This window comes from Capra hircus, chromosome 8 (genome assembly GCF_001704415.2).
Source record: "Capra hircus breed San Clemente chromosome 8, ASM170441v1, whole genome shotgun sequence".
In the NCBI taxonomy this organism is placed as follows: domain Eukaryota; kingdom Metazoa; phylum Chordata; class Mammalia; order Artiodactyla; family Bovidae; genus Capra; species Capra hircus.
The window spans coordinates 64530882-64549378 of record NC_030815.1 but is presented as its reverse complement, the minus strand read 5'-3'; the positions used below and the strand labels follow the sequence as shown (position 1 = coordinate 64549378).

At 42.0% G+C, this 18497-nt stretch overlaps 1 protein-coding gene across 2 annotated transcripts in view; it reads right to left on the bottom strand.

Annotated features, from left to right (window-relative positions):
• The window catches only part of NR4A3 (nuclear receptor subfamily 4 group A member 3), a 41967-nt gene that overhangs the window by 18464 nt on the left and 5006 nt on the right, over positions 1-18497 (bottom strand). For both annotated transcript variants that reach the window (XM_018052239.1, XM_018052238.1), the window contains 4 exons: positions 16109-17094; positions 12369-12498; positions 11735-11907; positions 1138-1337 (listed from right to left, as the gene is read on the bottom strand). In XM_018052239.1, coding sequence (XP_017907728.1) covers positions 1138-1337; positions 11735-11907; positions 12369-12498; positions 16109-17092 — 1487 coding nt within the window. In that variant the 5' untranslated portion in view covers positions 17093-17094. The remainder of the gene's footprint in view (positions 1-1137; positions 1338-11734; positions 11908-12368; positions 12499-16108; positions 17095-18497) is intronic.

The following is an 18497-nucleotide window of genomic DNA, read 5'->3' as shown; positions in this document are numbered from 1 at the left end:
GTGAATTGTACATTTCATCATTAAAAATATTCATCTTTCATTTTAAAAAATTAATAAATACATTAAAAAATGCTGATTTCTAGACTTGCTTCAACGTAGATCCGAACCAAAACAGCTGGAAATGAGGCATGGGAATTTGCATCTTAAATGAGAGTTTTTGGTAACATGATGTGAATACTGGGGGAGTGGGCAGCAGGGAAGAGAAAGAGGGGAAAAGTGATGATTTTTCCTATAATATTGGTAAAATGTTGGTACCGTCTCCTATAAATATATAAATGAAAGGAAGCAAGGAAGATAGAATTTAAAATGCTACATGTGAACTGTATGGCAGAAGCTTAGATTCCAGGTTCTAGCTTTTTGAAAAATCAGTTTCTCTTTGTTTTTGATGTCACTGAGTGCGGTAAGGTGAACCAAATTTATTGATCCAGAAGCTACTCTTTTAGAATAAATAATGGAGGCTGCAAAGCTGTGGGAACTCTTTAGCACCCCCTCTGGTGTATCAGAAAGTAACACTAAATAGAAACCTGGGAGGTAAAGGCAATGCTGAAAACACTTGCTCCCAGGAAATACCTTATGTACCATGAGACTCTTCCTGGAATCACAGAATGATGGCGCTGCAAGGGGCTTTGCTGTGTGTCGTGCTTAGTTGCTCAGTTGTGTCTGACTCTTTGTGACCCCATAGACTAGCCAGCCAAGCTCTTCTGTCTATAGAGATTCTCAAGGCAAGAATACTGGAGTGGGTTGCTATCCCTCCTAGAGGAAACCTTCCTAACCCAGGGATCAAACCCAGGAATCCTGCAGTGCAGGCGGATTCTTCAACAGCTGAGCTACCAGGGAAGCCCATCAATTGCCAAATCCAATCTTCTTATTTCATGAAGAAGGAAACTAAATTTCTGGTGAAGCAAGTGACCTGCTTAGGGTCTTACAACAAGTCTGTTAAAACTAAGACTAGAACCCAGGAGACCTGGCTACCAGCCCAGTGTTCGATCCATTGCTCAGTTTTTTTAATGCCTGGTCATATTACATATGTCTTTCTTGAGCAAACTTTTCACCACTGACTTAATTAAAAATCCAGCAGGTTTCAAACTTCTTCAAAGGAAGGAGTGGACTAAAGGAAGATAAAAGAATAGTAATTACCTGATGGAAAGTCTGAGAACAAACAGCTCCAAAAAGGCTGATTCTATAAGTAATGTCTGATCTTCTTTGGGAAGATCAGTAAATCCGGGAATCTTTTCTGCCCAGCTTCTGGATACATCAATGGAAGCTGTTAGAAGGTTGTAGAACTGTTGTACATGCTCAGCATCTGTGCCTGCAGCAGCCTGGTCAGTGGGACAGTACTAGAATGCAAATAACAGAGAAAGAGAGCAGCGTTATCTCAGTCCAATAGGGCTGACAGCATCATTTGCTAATTGGCTCTTGCAAGATTGTCAATGCCTTCTCTATTCAGGAGGGCTTTCTTTGACTGCCAGAGCCCACTCTTACTGTGATTGACAGCAGAAAGTGCTAGAAATTAGCATCCTCCCTGGAGAACCTCAGTCAGTGGGTTGGTGGATAAATAACCAAGCTGTGTATCCCTTGGGTGGCGTAACTACAGTTCGATGCAGGTTCTACACTGTCTCCTAGAGTCTTCCTTTGGGACCAAGTGTCAGCCGCCCACACGGTGTTTTATGTGATGCTGCACATTTCATTGCTTGCTTCTCTTAGTCCTCATCCCCCTAATTTCCAGCACCTTCTAATAAAACAATTTGCACTAAAAAAAAAAAAGATTGTCAATGCCTAAATCTTTACTCTTGGGTCCTAGAGTTTTTAAAACCTTTTTGCACTCATAGTCTCATCAGATTCTCATGATAGCACTGTGACATAAATAGAGTGGACTCTGTTACCACTTAATAGGCAACGAAATTTGCTTAAGTCCCATGAGTGCACTGGTTTTCAGTCCTGACTGCAATCATCTGGGGAGCTTTAAAAGACACTCATGTCGGGTCATATCCACAGAGATTCTAATTTAACTGGTCTGGGATGGGGACTGGTCATCAGGAATTTTTAAAAGCTCCCCAGGTGATTCCAAAGGGCTGCCAGTGTTGAGAGTCATTACCCTAGGGGGTTGTCTTTGTGAGCCTCCAGGATCCACAGAGTCCCTAAGGCATAGCTATCCCAACAAGATGTTTAATTAATCCCTGGTTCTCAAACTGTGGTCCTTGGACCAGCAGCATCAGCAACACCTGGGAATGTGTTAGAAGCAAAAATCTCCAGCTCTGCCCCAGACTTACAGAATCAGAATCTCTGTGGGGAGTAGCCCAAGAAACTGTTTTATCAAGATCTCCAGGTGAATTCTCACGCACAGTGAAGTTTGAGAATCTTAGAATTAACCAGTTCGAGAAGATGAGTGCTTACTGTTGATGAATTTCTGAGAGATAAAACAAAAAAGGAGGGAGTGGGGGAGGAATGAGTCCTTGGCACGGCCCAGGCAGTAGGGTGCCATTAGACTCAGGACTTGTGGCTACTTAAATGAGTGAAAATCCTCTATCACACCAGCCATATTTCAAGTGCTCAATAGCCACCATGTGGTATAGAATGTGTTCTGTTGGACAGCAGTGACCTAGAGGGCTCCAGGAGAAGGAAGGTACAAGCAGGATTAAAGTCTCTACCCAACTTTTAGCTATGCTGCTGGTGTCAGCATTTTGCTTCAATCATTGGAGGAAAATCTTTCCTGCTCCCGGCAGAAAGATTGATACAGCAAGGTAATAATCCAGGGACATCCAACAACAGAGACTTAAGAGATATGCAAAAACCTTCATGTAAATGTGCATCATTGCCGTCACAGAAACACAGCTGATGGTGCTTTTGTGTCTCCTTTCTCAGTTGATCTTCCAGGGGCATGGATTTTAATCCTTATTTTACAGATGAGGAAACTGAGACTCAAAGAAGCTCAGAAAGGCGAACAGACTTTCCCAAGTTACATAACCAACGGTGGTACAGCCAAGACTTAAACATGCCTCTGTCATTTCCAGTCCCACACCTTCTGGCTATTAACAGTTCTGATATTATTAGCTGGTGGCCTAGGATAGTTTTTAAAAGTATTTTGCTTTGATCAATGGAAGACTAGAGTATATGTGTATATGAGAATATACTCTGTAGTAAAGGTGGCACTTCAAAAAAAAAAAAAGTATTTTGCTCTCCATGTACACATTCATCTGGTCTCATATTTTGTCACCACCGTGACTGGCACATAATTGACTCTCAGTGACTAAACGATAACCATAACAAACCGTTGTTGAATATTGTTCAGTGAAAGAACAGTCAGGGGATGGAGGACAAAAAGCCAGAGCAGACAGGTGCTCACTGTAGAATTCCATAGGTCTGAAGAAATAAGGCCCTTGTCTGAACTGGGTCTCCCCTCATCCCACTGTGTTTTCCCAAAAGGCATAATGAAATAACAAAAGAAACATCAGACAAGGAGCCCAGTTACTTCAATCCTAGATTTCTCTCGGCCCCTAATTTGTGAAATAATGTAGCTCTGCTACTATAGTTATCTAGGATAAATTACTTAGCTTTTCTGAGCCTCAGTTTTCTCCTCTGTACAATGGTGGTACTATCTTCCTCAACATTTTGTTGCAGTGATTAAATGTGATAACATATGTGGAAAACCTGGCACATAGAACATATTTAACACATGAATACAGTAATGATACTGATAATGATTTTGATATTTAGAATTATCACTGTTCCTCAGCTCCCATATTATAAGATGAGGGATGAGGTTGAACTGGAAGGTTCCTAATTTTCAGCCTGACTTTTAGGATCCCATAATATCAGGTCCAGTCCAAAGTCCTGGCTCCTCTACTCCCAATAATCTGCCCAGGGCCAGGATTCTATTAATATGACGCCCTGGATGTTCAGAGTTGGAATGGGAGGAAAGTAGGGTAGAAGGAAGCAGTCATCTCTCCTTTCCTTGGATATTTAAGGATGACAGCATGATATGGTGTCACATGGACACTCCCCACCACCTTCTTTTAGCACATGTACTATTAACTGGAGGAGAGTGGGGAGAAAAAGATTTTATTTTTAAACCTTCTCTTTTTGCTAAGTCACTTCAGTTGTGTCCGACTCTGTGCGACCCCATAAATGGCAGCCCACCAGGCTCCCCCATCTCTGGGACTCTCCAGGCAAGAACACTGGAGTGGGTTGCCATTTCCTTCTCCAATGCATGAAAGTGAAAAGTGAAAGGGAAGTCACTCAGTCGTATCTGACTCTTAGCAACCCCATGGACTGCAGCCTACCAGGCTCCTTCGTTCATAGGATTTTCCAGGCAAGAGTACTGGAGTGGGGTGCCATTGCCTTCTCCGTTTCTCTTCTTACATGAATCTAATTCCAAATGTTCCCCACAGGCAGCATGAAATTCAAGGCAGCACCATGTTTAGAGAACTGATAGCACTACATGTGAAACTCTCAATGGAGAGTTGAGGAAAGAATGTCGGATCAGACAGCAAATCTCGGGTGCCTCCTCCAGGCTTTGACACTGACTTGCTGTGAAGCCCTAGATTAGGCACTTAACTTCTCTGGGTCTGTGTCTGTCTCTGCAGTAGGAAGTGACTAGACTAGCCAACCTCTAAGATTCCTTTGGCTCTTGTAGTCAGTTGTCTTTCTGTCATTGATTTCTAGTTTAATTCCAGGGTGGGTTTGATGGTAGACACTGTATGATTTCAATTCTTTTACAGCCCAGACCATCATCTATCCTGGTGAATGCTCCACATGATGGCTCTTGCATTCAGTGATTCCAAATGTTGCTAATCACATCAGGTATGATGGTATTGCCTAGAATTTGATACTAATTCAGCCTTATTGTTTCAAAGTAGGGTGTTAAATGGAGAGAAAAAAACTAAAGAACATCAAGGAATGGGACCTAACAGCTCCCTCCTGCACTGTTGTCCCTGAAAGCAGGGCTCACAACTCAATAATCTCCCTGCTTCCAATATTTGCTCAGAAGCCTCCAGAGCACTTAGCTTTCACCCAGGGTCCTCTGCAGGCCGCTGCCCCTGCTGGGCTCACATTTCATGCATCCTGAACACAGGGAGATGCAGTGGCTGCCTATGTATGCAGTTTTTTTTCTGATGGAGTCCAGCAAGGAGGAAAGCCAGCAGGCCCTGTGTGCCAGACTCCAGCCAGATTCTCTGGGCTTCACCTGTAGTGATTCTGGTTCACATTCCAGAATTCTGGAGCCAAACTGGATTCAGTCTGAGCCACCAGTAACCAGTAACTAGGAGGTGACTGAAGGGTTAGCATCAACTTCTGGGGGTGAAAAATAAAATCAACTGTCCCCTTTATTGAATATAAGGTTTTAAAGACATAGAACAAAACATATTAGAGTCTCTCTCTGTCTGGGCTAGCAGTTTATAAACACCTTGCCATGAAATGCTGAGCATGGAGTTGGAAGAACCAGACCCCAAACTCTGCTTCTGTACTCCCCTATATCACTCTATCTCTGGGCTAAGCAGTTTGGGGTTCACCAAAGAAAATCTGGAATAATTTGTTTATTGATCATTCTAATCAGATATAGACCAAATAGAGAAAGACCTTAAAAGTGAATCTTTTTTCTTCTTTATGCTAACGTTGTATTCCAGCCTTTATGGATAATTGATCCATCAATAATCAGATTTTACTACTACTCAAAGACACAGGATTGCATTTACTGATAGCTAATGACTAATGCAGATTTCTCTGAAGGACTTAGACTGAGAATCTAGAACTGCAAGCAACAAATATTATTTAAACTAAATGAGTTGACACATTTCAAATGGTAATACCATGTATGTACAAGTCAGATTTCAGCCACAGCCAGGCCTAAAATAAATTACGCAAGACCTTTGGTGAACACCAGCCCTAAAATTTAGCAATGTGATGTTTTCATAGCAGAATGGAATCTGATACTCACTCTATCTCACCGTCAGTCAAGGCTAAATATGTAAAATGTCTTAAGAACATTTTATTTTCCCTTACAATGTTAGTTTTCCCTGGGTCCTTATATTTCAGATGTTACTATTCTATGAGCCAAACTATGTATAAATAGTCTTAGGATCTTACACTGTAAAAAGTGACACTTTAAAAACAGGCAATTAATACAGTTTTCCCCAAATTTCTTCTTTTCTGATCTAATTGCCTTCCTTCTCTAAAAAACAAAAACAAAACCCCCAAACCCTCCTCTCTTCTCAAAATGGCATCACTGCAGTTACATATGGGTTTATTTTCTGTCTCCCTCACTAGCCTGTAAGCTCCATGAAGACAGGAGTTGCATCTTGTTCAATAATGTGTCCGTTGCTCTGGAAGAACTGTTCAGTGAGTCAGTTACTTTCTGTTAAATTCATGTCTTTTGCTCATTCCTTCTCAATGGCCAGGCAGGTTGGGAAATAGGAGATTAGGGGTAAAACTGAATTTTTCTTATTAAATTATAATGATGGTTCTTAAACCTTAGTGTGCCAAGGAACCATCTGAGGCCTTTTTAAAACTATAGATTCCTGCCTGCTTTCCCAGTCCCCCAGTTCTGAGTCAGTAGGCCTGCCTGTAGCCCGGGGGATATCTGCATTTTAAGCAAACACCTTGGCTTCTTCTGATACAGGCAACCTGGGTACCACACTTTGGGAAATGGAGACCTGTACTGATAGGGGAATTGTAGCAGGTATAATGGTCACAGGGTCAGGGAATGAGAAGGCTGGAAGGGATTGTGGCACTGCATTTAGTCCAGTCTCCTCGTCATTCATATGAGAAAACTGAGGCCCACCGAGGGGCAGAACTGGCCTGAAATCATCCAGTGGGTTAGTGGCAATTTGAGAGGGTCTTTGAAGTAGCTTTAAGAAGGATTCTGCAGAATCTTCATGTAGTTTATACTTTGTAGGTCTAACATGTGCCAGCTACATTGTCTCCTGGGCTATTTTGTTAACATATTTAAATGCCACTTGCTGGTGCCTGGTTGTATCTGTACTGTATCTTGTTTTCGGAATCTGTTATAGTGCTAAGTGATACTCTTACCAGAAAACATCCTAGTTTGCTGGCAAATACTTAAAATGACCAACAAATGAGGATGTGAAGTACACTTTCTCATTAGTAATTACACAGGCTCTGAAGTCAAGTCTGGTATCTATATATACTTGTAATGCTAAATTAAAAGCAACTGTGGGGTAGAGAACAGCAACATTTTGAGGCGAAACAAATCAAATCTGACATGTTTTGACTGCACTGATATATAATGATCTGAGCTCACTTTTGAAGGAGAGAAGTTTGGCCCAAAGGAGAAGAGAAGGTCTCAGCGCCAGGAACGTTTCACAGAGCGAGGAGCCATCTTTCTGGCCTTGAAAACACCCTTCCCTCTGTGACTTGGAACAAGTCCTCCACCTCCCTGTCCCATAAACCAGGAAAACACTCACTTACTACCTTAAAGGCACATAGGCTGGGACAAGAAGATTAGAATGAACCTGTCTGGCAAATGTTTTCTCATTTCTCTGATTCACTGGGGGAAGGTAGCATCTTTAATAAATTGTTTTGGTCATGTTCAACTGTCTGACTCAAAACCGACAGTGCATATTCTTACTTAAAATGTAATAAATTATGTCTACCACTATCTTATGGTTTAAGCAGAAATAAATGAAGAAGATACTTTCATTTTTCACTTGATTCACTTTTAAATGGTTTGGCTTTTTCAAACCCATTAGTATATGTTATTCTTATTGTAATTTAAAAAATCTAATAAAGACTTCTATTTGAAAAAAAAAAAACAAACAAACTAGTACATTTCCATTACACAGAAAGGCAATATGGTGAGAAACATACTCTCTTGAGGGGTGAGATTTGGGTCTAACTGTTTGCCACTGACTTTAGGTAAGCCACTTAATCTTTTTAAACTTTTATTTATTCTTCTGAAAATATGAATGTTGGATTAGATTACCTCAAGATCACCTCCAGTTCTCTGAATTCTTAAATAAAAACTTTAAAGAGAAGGTAATATGAAAACTGAATTACAATGAGTGATATTTAAAAAATGACTGAAACCATAAATTATACCACATAAACTAAATATATGTGATGGTACCTGGCTCAGAGTAGACTTTCAATAAATTCATTTTGCTTCGTTCACTTTATGTTAATTTTTTTTAAGAAAATGAACAAGCAAATTCAATCTTGTGAAGTAACAAGTTACTTAACAACACACATTCTCATATGTATATCTATTCACTTGCATTTAGGGACGATAAGGTAGACCCTAGAATCATGAAATCTTAGAGCTGGAAGGAACTTAATATCAGCCAAAACAACCTGTCTCCTTGTGAGGAACCCTTAAAGAGTTCTCCTTAAGTTTCTTCATACTTCCATAGCAGTTCTTGGAGCCAATAGAACTCTTTCTTGTCCTCAGAATGGACTGGAAAGGCCACTTCCTTCACCCTCTAGATCTGCCCTTGGGAGAACAGTCCTCTTGGTAACATGGCAAAAGTGTGACCTAGTCCCATCATACCTACTCTCTTTCTGTCTACATATTACCATTTCCTCCAACTATCCGTTTCAAGTTTTTAAAAACAGTGTATCCATTGCCCTCTTAAATCCCAGCTTGGAACTGAACTCCATCCTTGAAGTGTGGACTGACAGCACAGAGCCCATGGGGCACCACCAAGTTAGTCCTGGTCCTATCCTTCTTCTGCAGAGGCTGAAGCTAATTTAGCATCCCTCCTTCCACCACCTAAACACACTGGTGGTTCTTACTGAGCATAGGGAATAAACTCCTGAGATCTCTCAACATGAACCACTGAGAAGCTAAGTCTCTCCCATTTAAAAAAATTCTAAATGCTGAGCTTCACGTTTATTTTTGTTAACTTTCTCCATGATGGTTTCATCCATCCTGTTCCAACCTGTCGAAATCACTCTGAATGTTGATACTGACATCCATCATATTAGCGATCCCTCCCAGCTTTCTGTCATCTGCAAATGTGATCAGCATGCCTTCTATGCTTTCATCCAAGTTTTTGATGAAAACTCACTGTATTTTTTAAAAAAGACTTTTAATTTAATTGATTTGAGTCCAATTTTTGATAATTTTGTAAAGCTATCTAAAAGCAGGAGAATCCAAGCTATGAGGTTCGATCTGATTCCAAAACAATGCAATTAAAATGGATATGCTTTGCAAAATTGAACCAGGCCTCAAAGGTAGTATCATCGTGACCCAGACTCTGGCATGGTCAATCTGCTATTTTGGACAAAGCTAACAATTAAATTGGATAAATGTTTGTTGATGAGGATGATGGCTCTAGTCTAACACACTGAATGGTACAGAAGCAAGCAAACACAGTGGATTGATTTTTCAGTGTGGACAGTTCCCAGCTGGGACAACTCAAAGTATGGGACAGGGTTCACCACTGAATAACTAATTAGGACACGTAGACCAATAATTGGATGATTTGTGCCCCTGCCATCATCACTTTGTGGATAAAATTCTTTGGACTGGCCATAGTCATTGCCAATGCCCTAGTACAAGGTCAGATTGTGTGTTGTAGCCTCAGTGGAGGCAGTGCCAAGAAGTTTCATTAATTCAGATAGATTGCATAAGGGAAGGCCAGAGTTGGTTCATGGAAAAGTCTTTATTCCCAAACACTTTTCCATCATCCATTCTCACTGAAACCAGAGAGGCAGGAAATTGTGGTCTTAGGAGCACAGATTTGCGGGGAAAATTGGACCAATTGGCTTCTAATTCTATCTCAGATACATATTAGCTAGGTGACCTTGGAGAAGGAAATGGCAACCCACTCCAGTACTCTTGCCTGGAAAATTCAATGGATTGAGGAGCCTGGTAGGCTACAGTCCATGGGGTTGCAAAGAGTTGGACAAGACTGAGCAACTTCACTCACTCACTCACTCATGTGACCTTGGGCAAATCAGTTCCTTAGGCTTTCTCACTTTTAATCTCTTCATCTATGAAATGGCAACCATCACACTTACCTTAGTGGTTCTGCTACATAGCACCTGACATATGTAGTGTTTATACTCATTAAAGCATTCAACAAATGACAGAATAAGAAGGTATGGTCAAGGAGATAACATACAGGGTACTGAGCTAAAGCTCTGACAAGTATCTTATTTAAATTTTATAAAAACAATCTTGGGAAGTAGATATTATTATTATTATTCCATAACACAGATGAGGAAGGTGAGATATTTAAAGATTTAATCAGTTGCTCAAGGTCACCCAGCTTGGAATGTATTGGTCATTCCAATACATGACGGTATTGGAATTTTACTTGAAGCCTGCACAGTTCCAAAGCCTTAGCCCTTTAACCACTGCATTATTCAGTTAAACTATTATTTGAGACTTGACTGCAGTCAAGAGATGCTACTTGTAATCAGAACAAGAGTCCTCAACCTTTGATGCTAAGGACCTACCATGGTTCTCATAGGGAGTCTTGTGCTCCAGAGTGCAAAGGAGGCCTCACAGCCTAAAAGGAGGGAGGGGATGAAGGAAGGCAGATCACAGCAGGTAGACCAATCACCCTTTCATTTCTGTCAACACTACAACCTAAGAAGAGGGCAACAGCAGACACACTCACACTCTTAGCCAACCCTTCAACCAGAAGTTCAAGATACTGATTGGACCTGGAGAAGGCAATCTGGTAATTGCTACCAAGCCAAATCAACCAACTGGGGATCCCTTGACTGGTTTCTCTCTCCTCTGTGTGGAAATTGTGTTTGTAAGTTTCCTTGTCTTAGAGTGGGAGTAACTATTCTTACAGTTTATGGTTCTTTAAATGGTTGTTAGATGAGACAAAGTACCACAATGTCTAGCATGTAGAAATGGCTGAATAATTATGATCTTTTTCCTTTCTTTCTTTCTCTGGTGAGACCCTGCCTTACTAGAAGTTTGCTTTTCTAAGTCTCTTTTAAAATTGTCTTCCAATAATATTTATACATTTGCTCAGAAAATCATTCTTCTTCATGTTATCCAAATGTCTGGGAATTTTCAGGTTTAAAACTGATGATATTTCACTATATCCCATATCAAATAAAAGTGTTGATATATTTTGGTTGACGTAACAACACTGGTGGTCATTTTCAGTTTCAAATGTTTTCTCAACCATTGTTCCTATGTGACTGATGTTCAAAACATCCCTCTGAGGTTAAATATTGTAATCTCCACTGTAAGGATGAGAAAGCCAAGAGCAGGAGCCAGGTGACCCAGGCAGGAAGCAGCAGAGGCAACATTCCATCCCAGTCATCCTGATGTCAAGGCCAGGGTTTGCTCCTCTCCATCAATGGTCTAATCCCTCTCCATAAGCAGTAGGTCAATCAATGCCAGTGCAACTGGGTAAACTGTTTAAGGATAACTTGAGGCTTACCCAGCTGGTTTGGTCACAATATGAAAAACACAGTAGTCATGTTGTCTAAAGCACGAAAGAAATGTACAAATTGTAATTCACCTGTGCAGATTTTCATTGGCACAACCATCAGGAATCCTGCAACAATGGGTATGACAGGTGCAGCACTGTCAGGGTCATTTGTTAAGGCATTTAGAGATTCAATAAGGCAAAAATTATTCGGTGCAATGGATGCACTGGAATCGCTAAGTGAAGTGAAAAAATAGAGAAAAGATATGAAAATGGTTGAGCACAGTGCCAGACACAAGTCATTCAATCCAGGCTTATTACTAGCATCATGAATAGAGACCCTGATCATTCACTCAAAAGCAGGATATCATAAAACTTACTCTGGAATAATCAAGATCTCTGGGCGTTGAGTCTGTTAAAGCTCGGACAAGGGCATTCATCATACAGATCGGAGGAGAAGGTGGAGAGGGCTGAGAGGCTTCCTGCTGTAATGGGCTCTTTGGTTTGGAAGGCAGCCGACCTCTCCTCCCTTTCAGACTGTCTGTACGGACAACTGATACCAAGAGAAAAAAAGAAAAAATGTCTCCAAAGATATCCACAAACAGCCATAAATCACAGAAAGGAAACAAAACACTTTACAGTTGAGCAAATCGTTAATGAGACTGACTGTTTAAAAGTGGAAAAAGTTTGGAGTAATATCCCCACAATGATTTAATGAGAGTTGAAACAGCCAGCATAACAGCCACCCCATACGTACATTTGGTAATGAATTAGCCCTAAAAGTCTCCTTCTCAAATAGAAGAAAGATGTATGTACACAAGCTCTCTATTGATTTTGAGAAATTAGAATAAGCAGACCTCTGCTATTTTTAAATGTAAATACACCATAAAAATAGAATGCTGAAAGGAAAGGGAAACTAGGAAAATTCACCAACCCAAATGTAAATATTAACTTTTTTCAGGGATATCTGAGAATATTTACAAGCAAGTTGGATAAAAAGCATTATACCCATACCTTCTTTAACCATTCCGACACTGAGACACTTCTGAAATCGACAGTACTGACATCGGTTTCGACGTCTCTTGTCTACGGGGCAGTTTTTATTTGCCAGGCAAACATATTTTGCATTTTTCTGCACTGTTCTCTGAGGAAATACAATACACAGATAGTCAACTAATAGTTTCTGGAAAGAGGTAGGACCTGACAAGATGTATTTTAATTACAATGTGAAAAGCGACAGTGCAATTCGTATAATTAGATAAATTTAATTTCCTAACACACTAGCCTGCAGGAAAAACAATTTTATTAGTGTTAGCTGCTGACAATGAAAATCATCTCGGATTGTTCTGAAGCAAGTCTCAGGAGACATCCAAGTCTGAATGATAAAATCATATCTGAAATTACCAGGTCAACATATCATACCTTGGAGGATTAAATTATCTTCACTTTTAATATCCCCTTGGGAACAATTTTCTACTTGGTCCACTCCCCTGATTATTGCTGACCTTATTAAAATAAAATCAAAATTATCTGGGATATACTTTGTTGCCTATCACTATTGTAAGTCAAATATCACAGAAAGCAGCTTTGTCCACCAATAGAGATGAAATCATAAAGAGCAAAAATGAGGACTTCTCTAGGTTTAACATATAGGAAATTAAGTTTTAATGCAAAAACAAATCTCTTAATCAGCCTTTGCAGTGTATTTTATTTTTAAAAGAATGGTAAACTGTCCATTTCTGACTTTTGAAAGAAAAGATTTAAAACTGGATACTGAAAACCACTATCACATCCAAGAAAAAACAACCAAACAAAAAAGAATGAGATAAAGGAAGGAATATGAGGGCCATATATTTTCAATGAAAATTCCCATTAATAGGTTATGTCATAAATGACTATTGACATGAACAAAATAGCCATATTGTAAAAGATGCAACAGTAAACTTGGGTCTGGATATAATGTTGTATTCTTCAGAATCACATACAATTTTAAAATGAAACATGAAATAATAAAAGATATTTTATGCTCCAGATACAAGAGAATGCTTGATTTAAAAAAATAAAAATAATTTGTGCAAATGGATGTATATTCACCACTCATTCAGAAGTTACCTGAATCTATTCAACTCCAAATAGAGCAGAAAGGTGAATTTATTTGGTAAGCCTGGGCTACATGAAAAAAAAAATCTAGGTAATCTAGGACTGGTGATCTATTTTGTGTCTAAAATTCTAGATTTACTTTCTATCTTTTTAAATTTTCAGCGATTCTCAATCCTCTTGTATCTGTTTTTACTCTATCACCTTTTAATTTCATTTTAAGGGATCGTTTCTAAACTGCTTATATAAAAATTAAAGCCAGATACATTTTCCCTGCTTTAGCAGGTGATTTTAGTTCAAAATGAGAAATTTCAAAAATACAACATACTTCTGATGTTTCCAGCATTTAAATTTGCAGCAGTCTGTAAGGGTAGGAAACCTGTGTTTCCGGAATGAAGCTCTCTTTCATTGTAATTAAAAGCTCTCTTTCAAAGTAATTTTAGAAAACTGTATTTCTTATCATCATCCGCAAGGATATACCAATTTGAGTGCTGGTGGCATTTTGCTTCAGGTATATGTTTTCCCAATAACCTGAAACCTTCCTAACATTTGTGTGTGCTTGTACAACTGTTTAAGGACAGGGAGAGATCGTTATGGTTCAATCACTGAATTCCCATCATTAACTGCACTTCATGTCACATTTTTAAAGAATTCAATTTAATGGTAGAAAGCCACTGGGTAAAACCTGCTCCTGCTCCCTTAATTAACAGATCCATGTGTGGGGTGGTTCTCCCCTATCCTACCCCCACCCATTCAAGTATAGATTTGTTTTCGAGGTATTGCTGTAGAAAAAGGATGCTTGTTGGGGAACACAATTGACATTTCTAGACCAGAAATTTATTATCACTCCTGCATTTAGGTCAACTCTCAATTATTCAGGGGTGGTTATATTTATGGATTACTTATACTTCTCATAATTGTTTTTCTTTCTTTTCCCCCTTCTGGCTGCCTGTTTCACTGCCTTTTAGCATTTCCACTGAAACCGTAAAAATCAAATCTGCTGAAGAAATGCAGTTACTTGACAGAAAAAAAACGGCTAAACTGACGGTTCTACATTTAAGACATCATAATCTAGCATACCTCTTGTATGGTGCTTAATATATTGTAAAATCTTTCCACAAATATTTTCTCATTTGTCTGCAGAATTTAATTAATCATATGATTCCTATCTCCAGATAAAAAATAACTGTTGCTTATTGGTATGTATACCAAGGTACACATGTGCATTTTTCATAAATATTTTGTAGTTTTCATTTACAATGTACTATTCTTTTATGACCCTTTAAAAATTATATTTTCATAAATGTTTTATCTCATTTAAAACTAACATTTCTTCTCTGCATTGTATTCACTTGATAGGGAAACTGAGGTCTGGAAGGAAGTGTCTACCCAACATCATAAAATTGATAGGTGACAGATCAAGGATTCCTTTCTGGTTGTTCTGACTCATAATTCCAGCATGCTCAAAGATCCAGCCTATTGGCCTCCCAAATCCTCATTACCCAGTCAGCATCCAGCTTCTCCTCTCTCTTCACCCTGGCCAGCGCTGGAGCTTAGGAAGTGAGAATTGTGGGAGAACATTCTTGGATTTGCAAATACCTGATGCAATGACCAAGGCAGTGAGAACAGGGAGGGTGGTGCAGAATTAAGTGTCTGGGGTTCAAGAGCAAAACTAGAGCAGTAAGAGAACAAGGCCTCTTCTCTTTGAGTGGTGCGAAGAGCACTGAACTCCTGAGTAGCAGAAACTAGCTGGAACTGTCCCCATGTGCCACTGAATCACCTCTTTAACCTTCAATATCCTCATGGGTAAAATAAGGGGGAGACTGAAGACCCCTCCCACTGTAAAATTCTCCTTTGGGTCTATGAGCTAATGAAGAGTGTCCATACTTGGCCTTGTGTGTGGCACAGAAGTGGAGCAGATTGATGAGACTCCAGCTTCTCTTTTCTGCAAGGGGAGCTGCCCCAAGCTTCATTCCCCAGATGTCCCTGTCTCTTCTTCAGCTGTTGAACTGTGAAGAAAGCATGCACTTTGGGGTCAGGCAAACACCAGTTGGCATCCTGCCTCCATCTTACTTTCTGAGTGTGTGTCTAGGGGCTGTTGAATAACTTCTCTGAGCCTCCATCTCCTCATCTATAAAACAAGGATAACTAATTTAAACCCTCAAGATGCTGTTCATAAAACTAGCTAGTGGGTGGCCAAAATTCAATCTCAGTTCTGTCTGATCTAGAGTCCTAGCTCTCACTAGGAGGATTAAATGAGATACAAATACCCAAGGCCTGGCACACAAGGCTCTATTCCTTCAGACATTTGGGATGGATAGAAGAGAAATACAGAGAGATGTGTGCATTTTTGAGATCACAGATCCCTTTGCGAATCTTCTGAAAGCGCTCTCCAGAAAAAATTGCAGCCGGTAACGCCCAGTCAGGAAGTTCACAGTCTCTGCAAGCCCACCTGGGGCAGCCTCCTGTGATGGACAATAAGTTAAAAGGCCCCAAGAAAGTGGGTGTGAAGGTGTTAGTAAAGGCTACAGGAATGCGCAGTGACATCACACCTCTAATGGTCAGGACCGGGAAGGACCCGCTTAGATGCTCTCAGCGGGTGGCTGGGGAGGCTGGCAGTGGAGGGGAGGGGACCCGGGAGGAGGCGAGCGGCTCACCTTGAAGAAACCCTTGCAGCCCTCGCAGGTGCGCACCCCGTAGTGCTGGCAGGCAGCGTTGTCCCCGCACACGGCGCACGTGCCCTCGCCCGAGGCCGAGCTCCTGCTGGGCGGCGACGGCAAACTGGGGCTCTCGCCCAGGAGGCTGGACGCGGTAGGGGAGGCCGTGAGGCCCAGCGGCGGGAAGGCCAGGGCGGGTGCCCTCTTGGCCAGCGGCAGCCCGTACGGGTGGCCCTCGAGCCCGGCGGCCTGGCTGCCCGCGGCGGCGGCTGCGGCGGCGGCTGCGGCGGCGGCTCCCAGGGGAAGGCTAAGCGCGGCGGCGGCCGTCGGGTCGTAGCCCAGGTGGTGGCCGCCGGCGGGGCCCGGCGCGGGCGGGTGCGGCGGCGAGGGCTTGAAGTGGAAGAGTGGGAAGCGCGCGCCGGCCACCGTGGGCACCGCCTTCATCGGCGGGTCGAGCAGCGTGCCGGGCGCGATGCAGCCAGGCGCCGAGGACATTGCGTCGTCCCACATCGCCCCAGCCTGCGAGGGGAAGCCCGGCGTGGTGGGGGTGGACGGCGGGGACTGCTTAAAGTACATGGAGGTGCTGGGTAGCACCTCGTCCTCCGGCCCGGAGGGGGGCGGAATGGATGGCTGCTGCTGCGGCTGCTGCTGGTGGTGGTGGTGGTGGTGGTGCTCATGGTGATGATGGTGGTAACCGTGCGCGCGATCCTCCTCCATCTTAATCAGCGGCCGTGGCCCCGACGGCTGCATTTGGTACAGGCAGGAGGGCTTGAGTTCGTAGTTGCTGGAGTATCCCTCCATGAAGGTGCTGAAGCTGGGCAGGGACGTGGTGGCTGTGGCAGTGATCTCCGTGCTGCCAAGGTCCATGGTCAGCTTGGCGTAGTCAGGATTCATGATCTCCGTGGTGTAATCCGAGCCATATGTTTGTGCTGCATAACTGGAACCTGGCGGTGAAGGGCTATACTGGGCTTGCACGCAGGGCATATCTGCAGGGAGAGGAAAAAGGAACTCTCAGAAGCGTCTTCCTAGCTAATGGGTGGCAGTGGATTCGTTGCTCTCTAATATGGAAACTAGGAAATGACAGTCTTTCTACCTTTCTAGTAGCATAGATTCCTTCCTTCCCTCCTTCCCTCCCTCCAGTGCTCGATCTTTCTTTCATTCCTTTTTTATTTCTTTCCTCCTTCCTTCCTCCCTCTTTCCCTCTGTCTTCCCCACTTTCCTCCCTTCCTCCATGGGCAGAAAACTGAATCCTTCAGGAACTGCCAATGGGGTCACAGGCTGTCAAAACCTAGCCTCCTGGGGACCTCTGTGTCCACCTTCCTTCCCTTGCCCTGTCCTCCATTAGATCTGGGAAGTTTTATGTCTTCCCTCAAAAGCCCAATTGTGTTTTAAGAAGTGATTTTGAGCCCTGGAAATTTAATGGAGTGACCTCAGCTATCAATTTAGGAAGACAAGAAGAAATCCAGTGAATGCCCTGTTGGTTTATTTTGGGAGAAAGAGACCACTACTCTCCCACCCCCCAAGTCAACTCTGATTTGTAAACAGGATGTTAGTAAAAGAAAGCAAAATAGTTGTCCTACTTGGGACTTACTGGCCTAGTGACATTCTAATATTTTATGAGTGCCAACTGAGGCTACCCACACACTTTGTGGTTGCTTTCTCCCACCCCCTCCCTACTCCTCCAAACAGAACTGGCAGCCTGCTCAAACTGGACCCCTGTTGATGATTTCAGCCAGCTAGGTGGTGAGGTGGGAACGTAGGCCCAGGAAATGGGCTCGAGGGAGTTTGCACCATCTGCAAAGAAAAAGATCAGCAGCTGCAACAAAACACCCACCCAACCTGCTCTGTGCCATATACACCTATGTGTGTGTGTGTGTGTGTGTGTGTGTGTGTGTGTGTGTATAGGTTCCCAGGGGGTACTAGTGGTAAAGAACTCAACTGTCAATGCGGGAGACATAAGAGATTCGGGTTCGATCCTTGGGTCAGCAAGATCTCCTGAAGGAGGGCATGGCAACCCACTCCAGTACTCTTGCCTAGAGAATCCCATGGACAGAGCAACCTGGCAGGCTATAGTCCACAAGGTTGCACAGAGTCAGACACGACTGAAGCAACTTAGCACATATATGTAAGCAAGTGTCAGTCACTCAGTCGTGTCTGACTCTTTGCGACCCCATGAACTATAGACCTCCAGGCTCCTCTGTTCATAGAGTTTTCCAGTCCAGAATACTGCAGTGGGTTGCCATTCCCTTCTCCAGCACTATATATAAATGTATATGTAAAAATGTATGTGTAAATATATATATTTCTCCATCTAAGTAATAAATATATTAATAGCTGCTTAATAACTACAATTTGGTTATAATAAGTGACTTATCTACATATTTTCTTA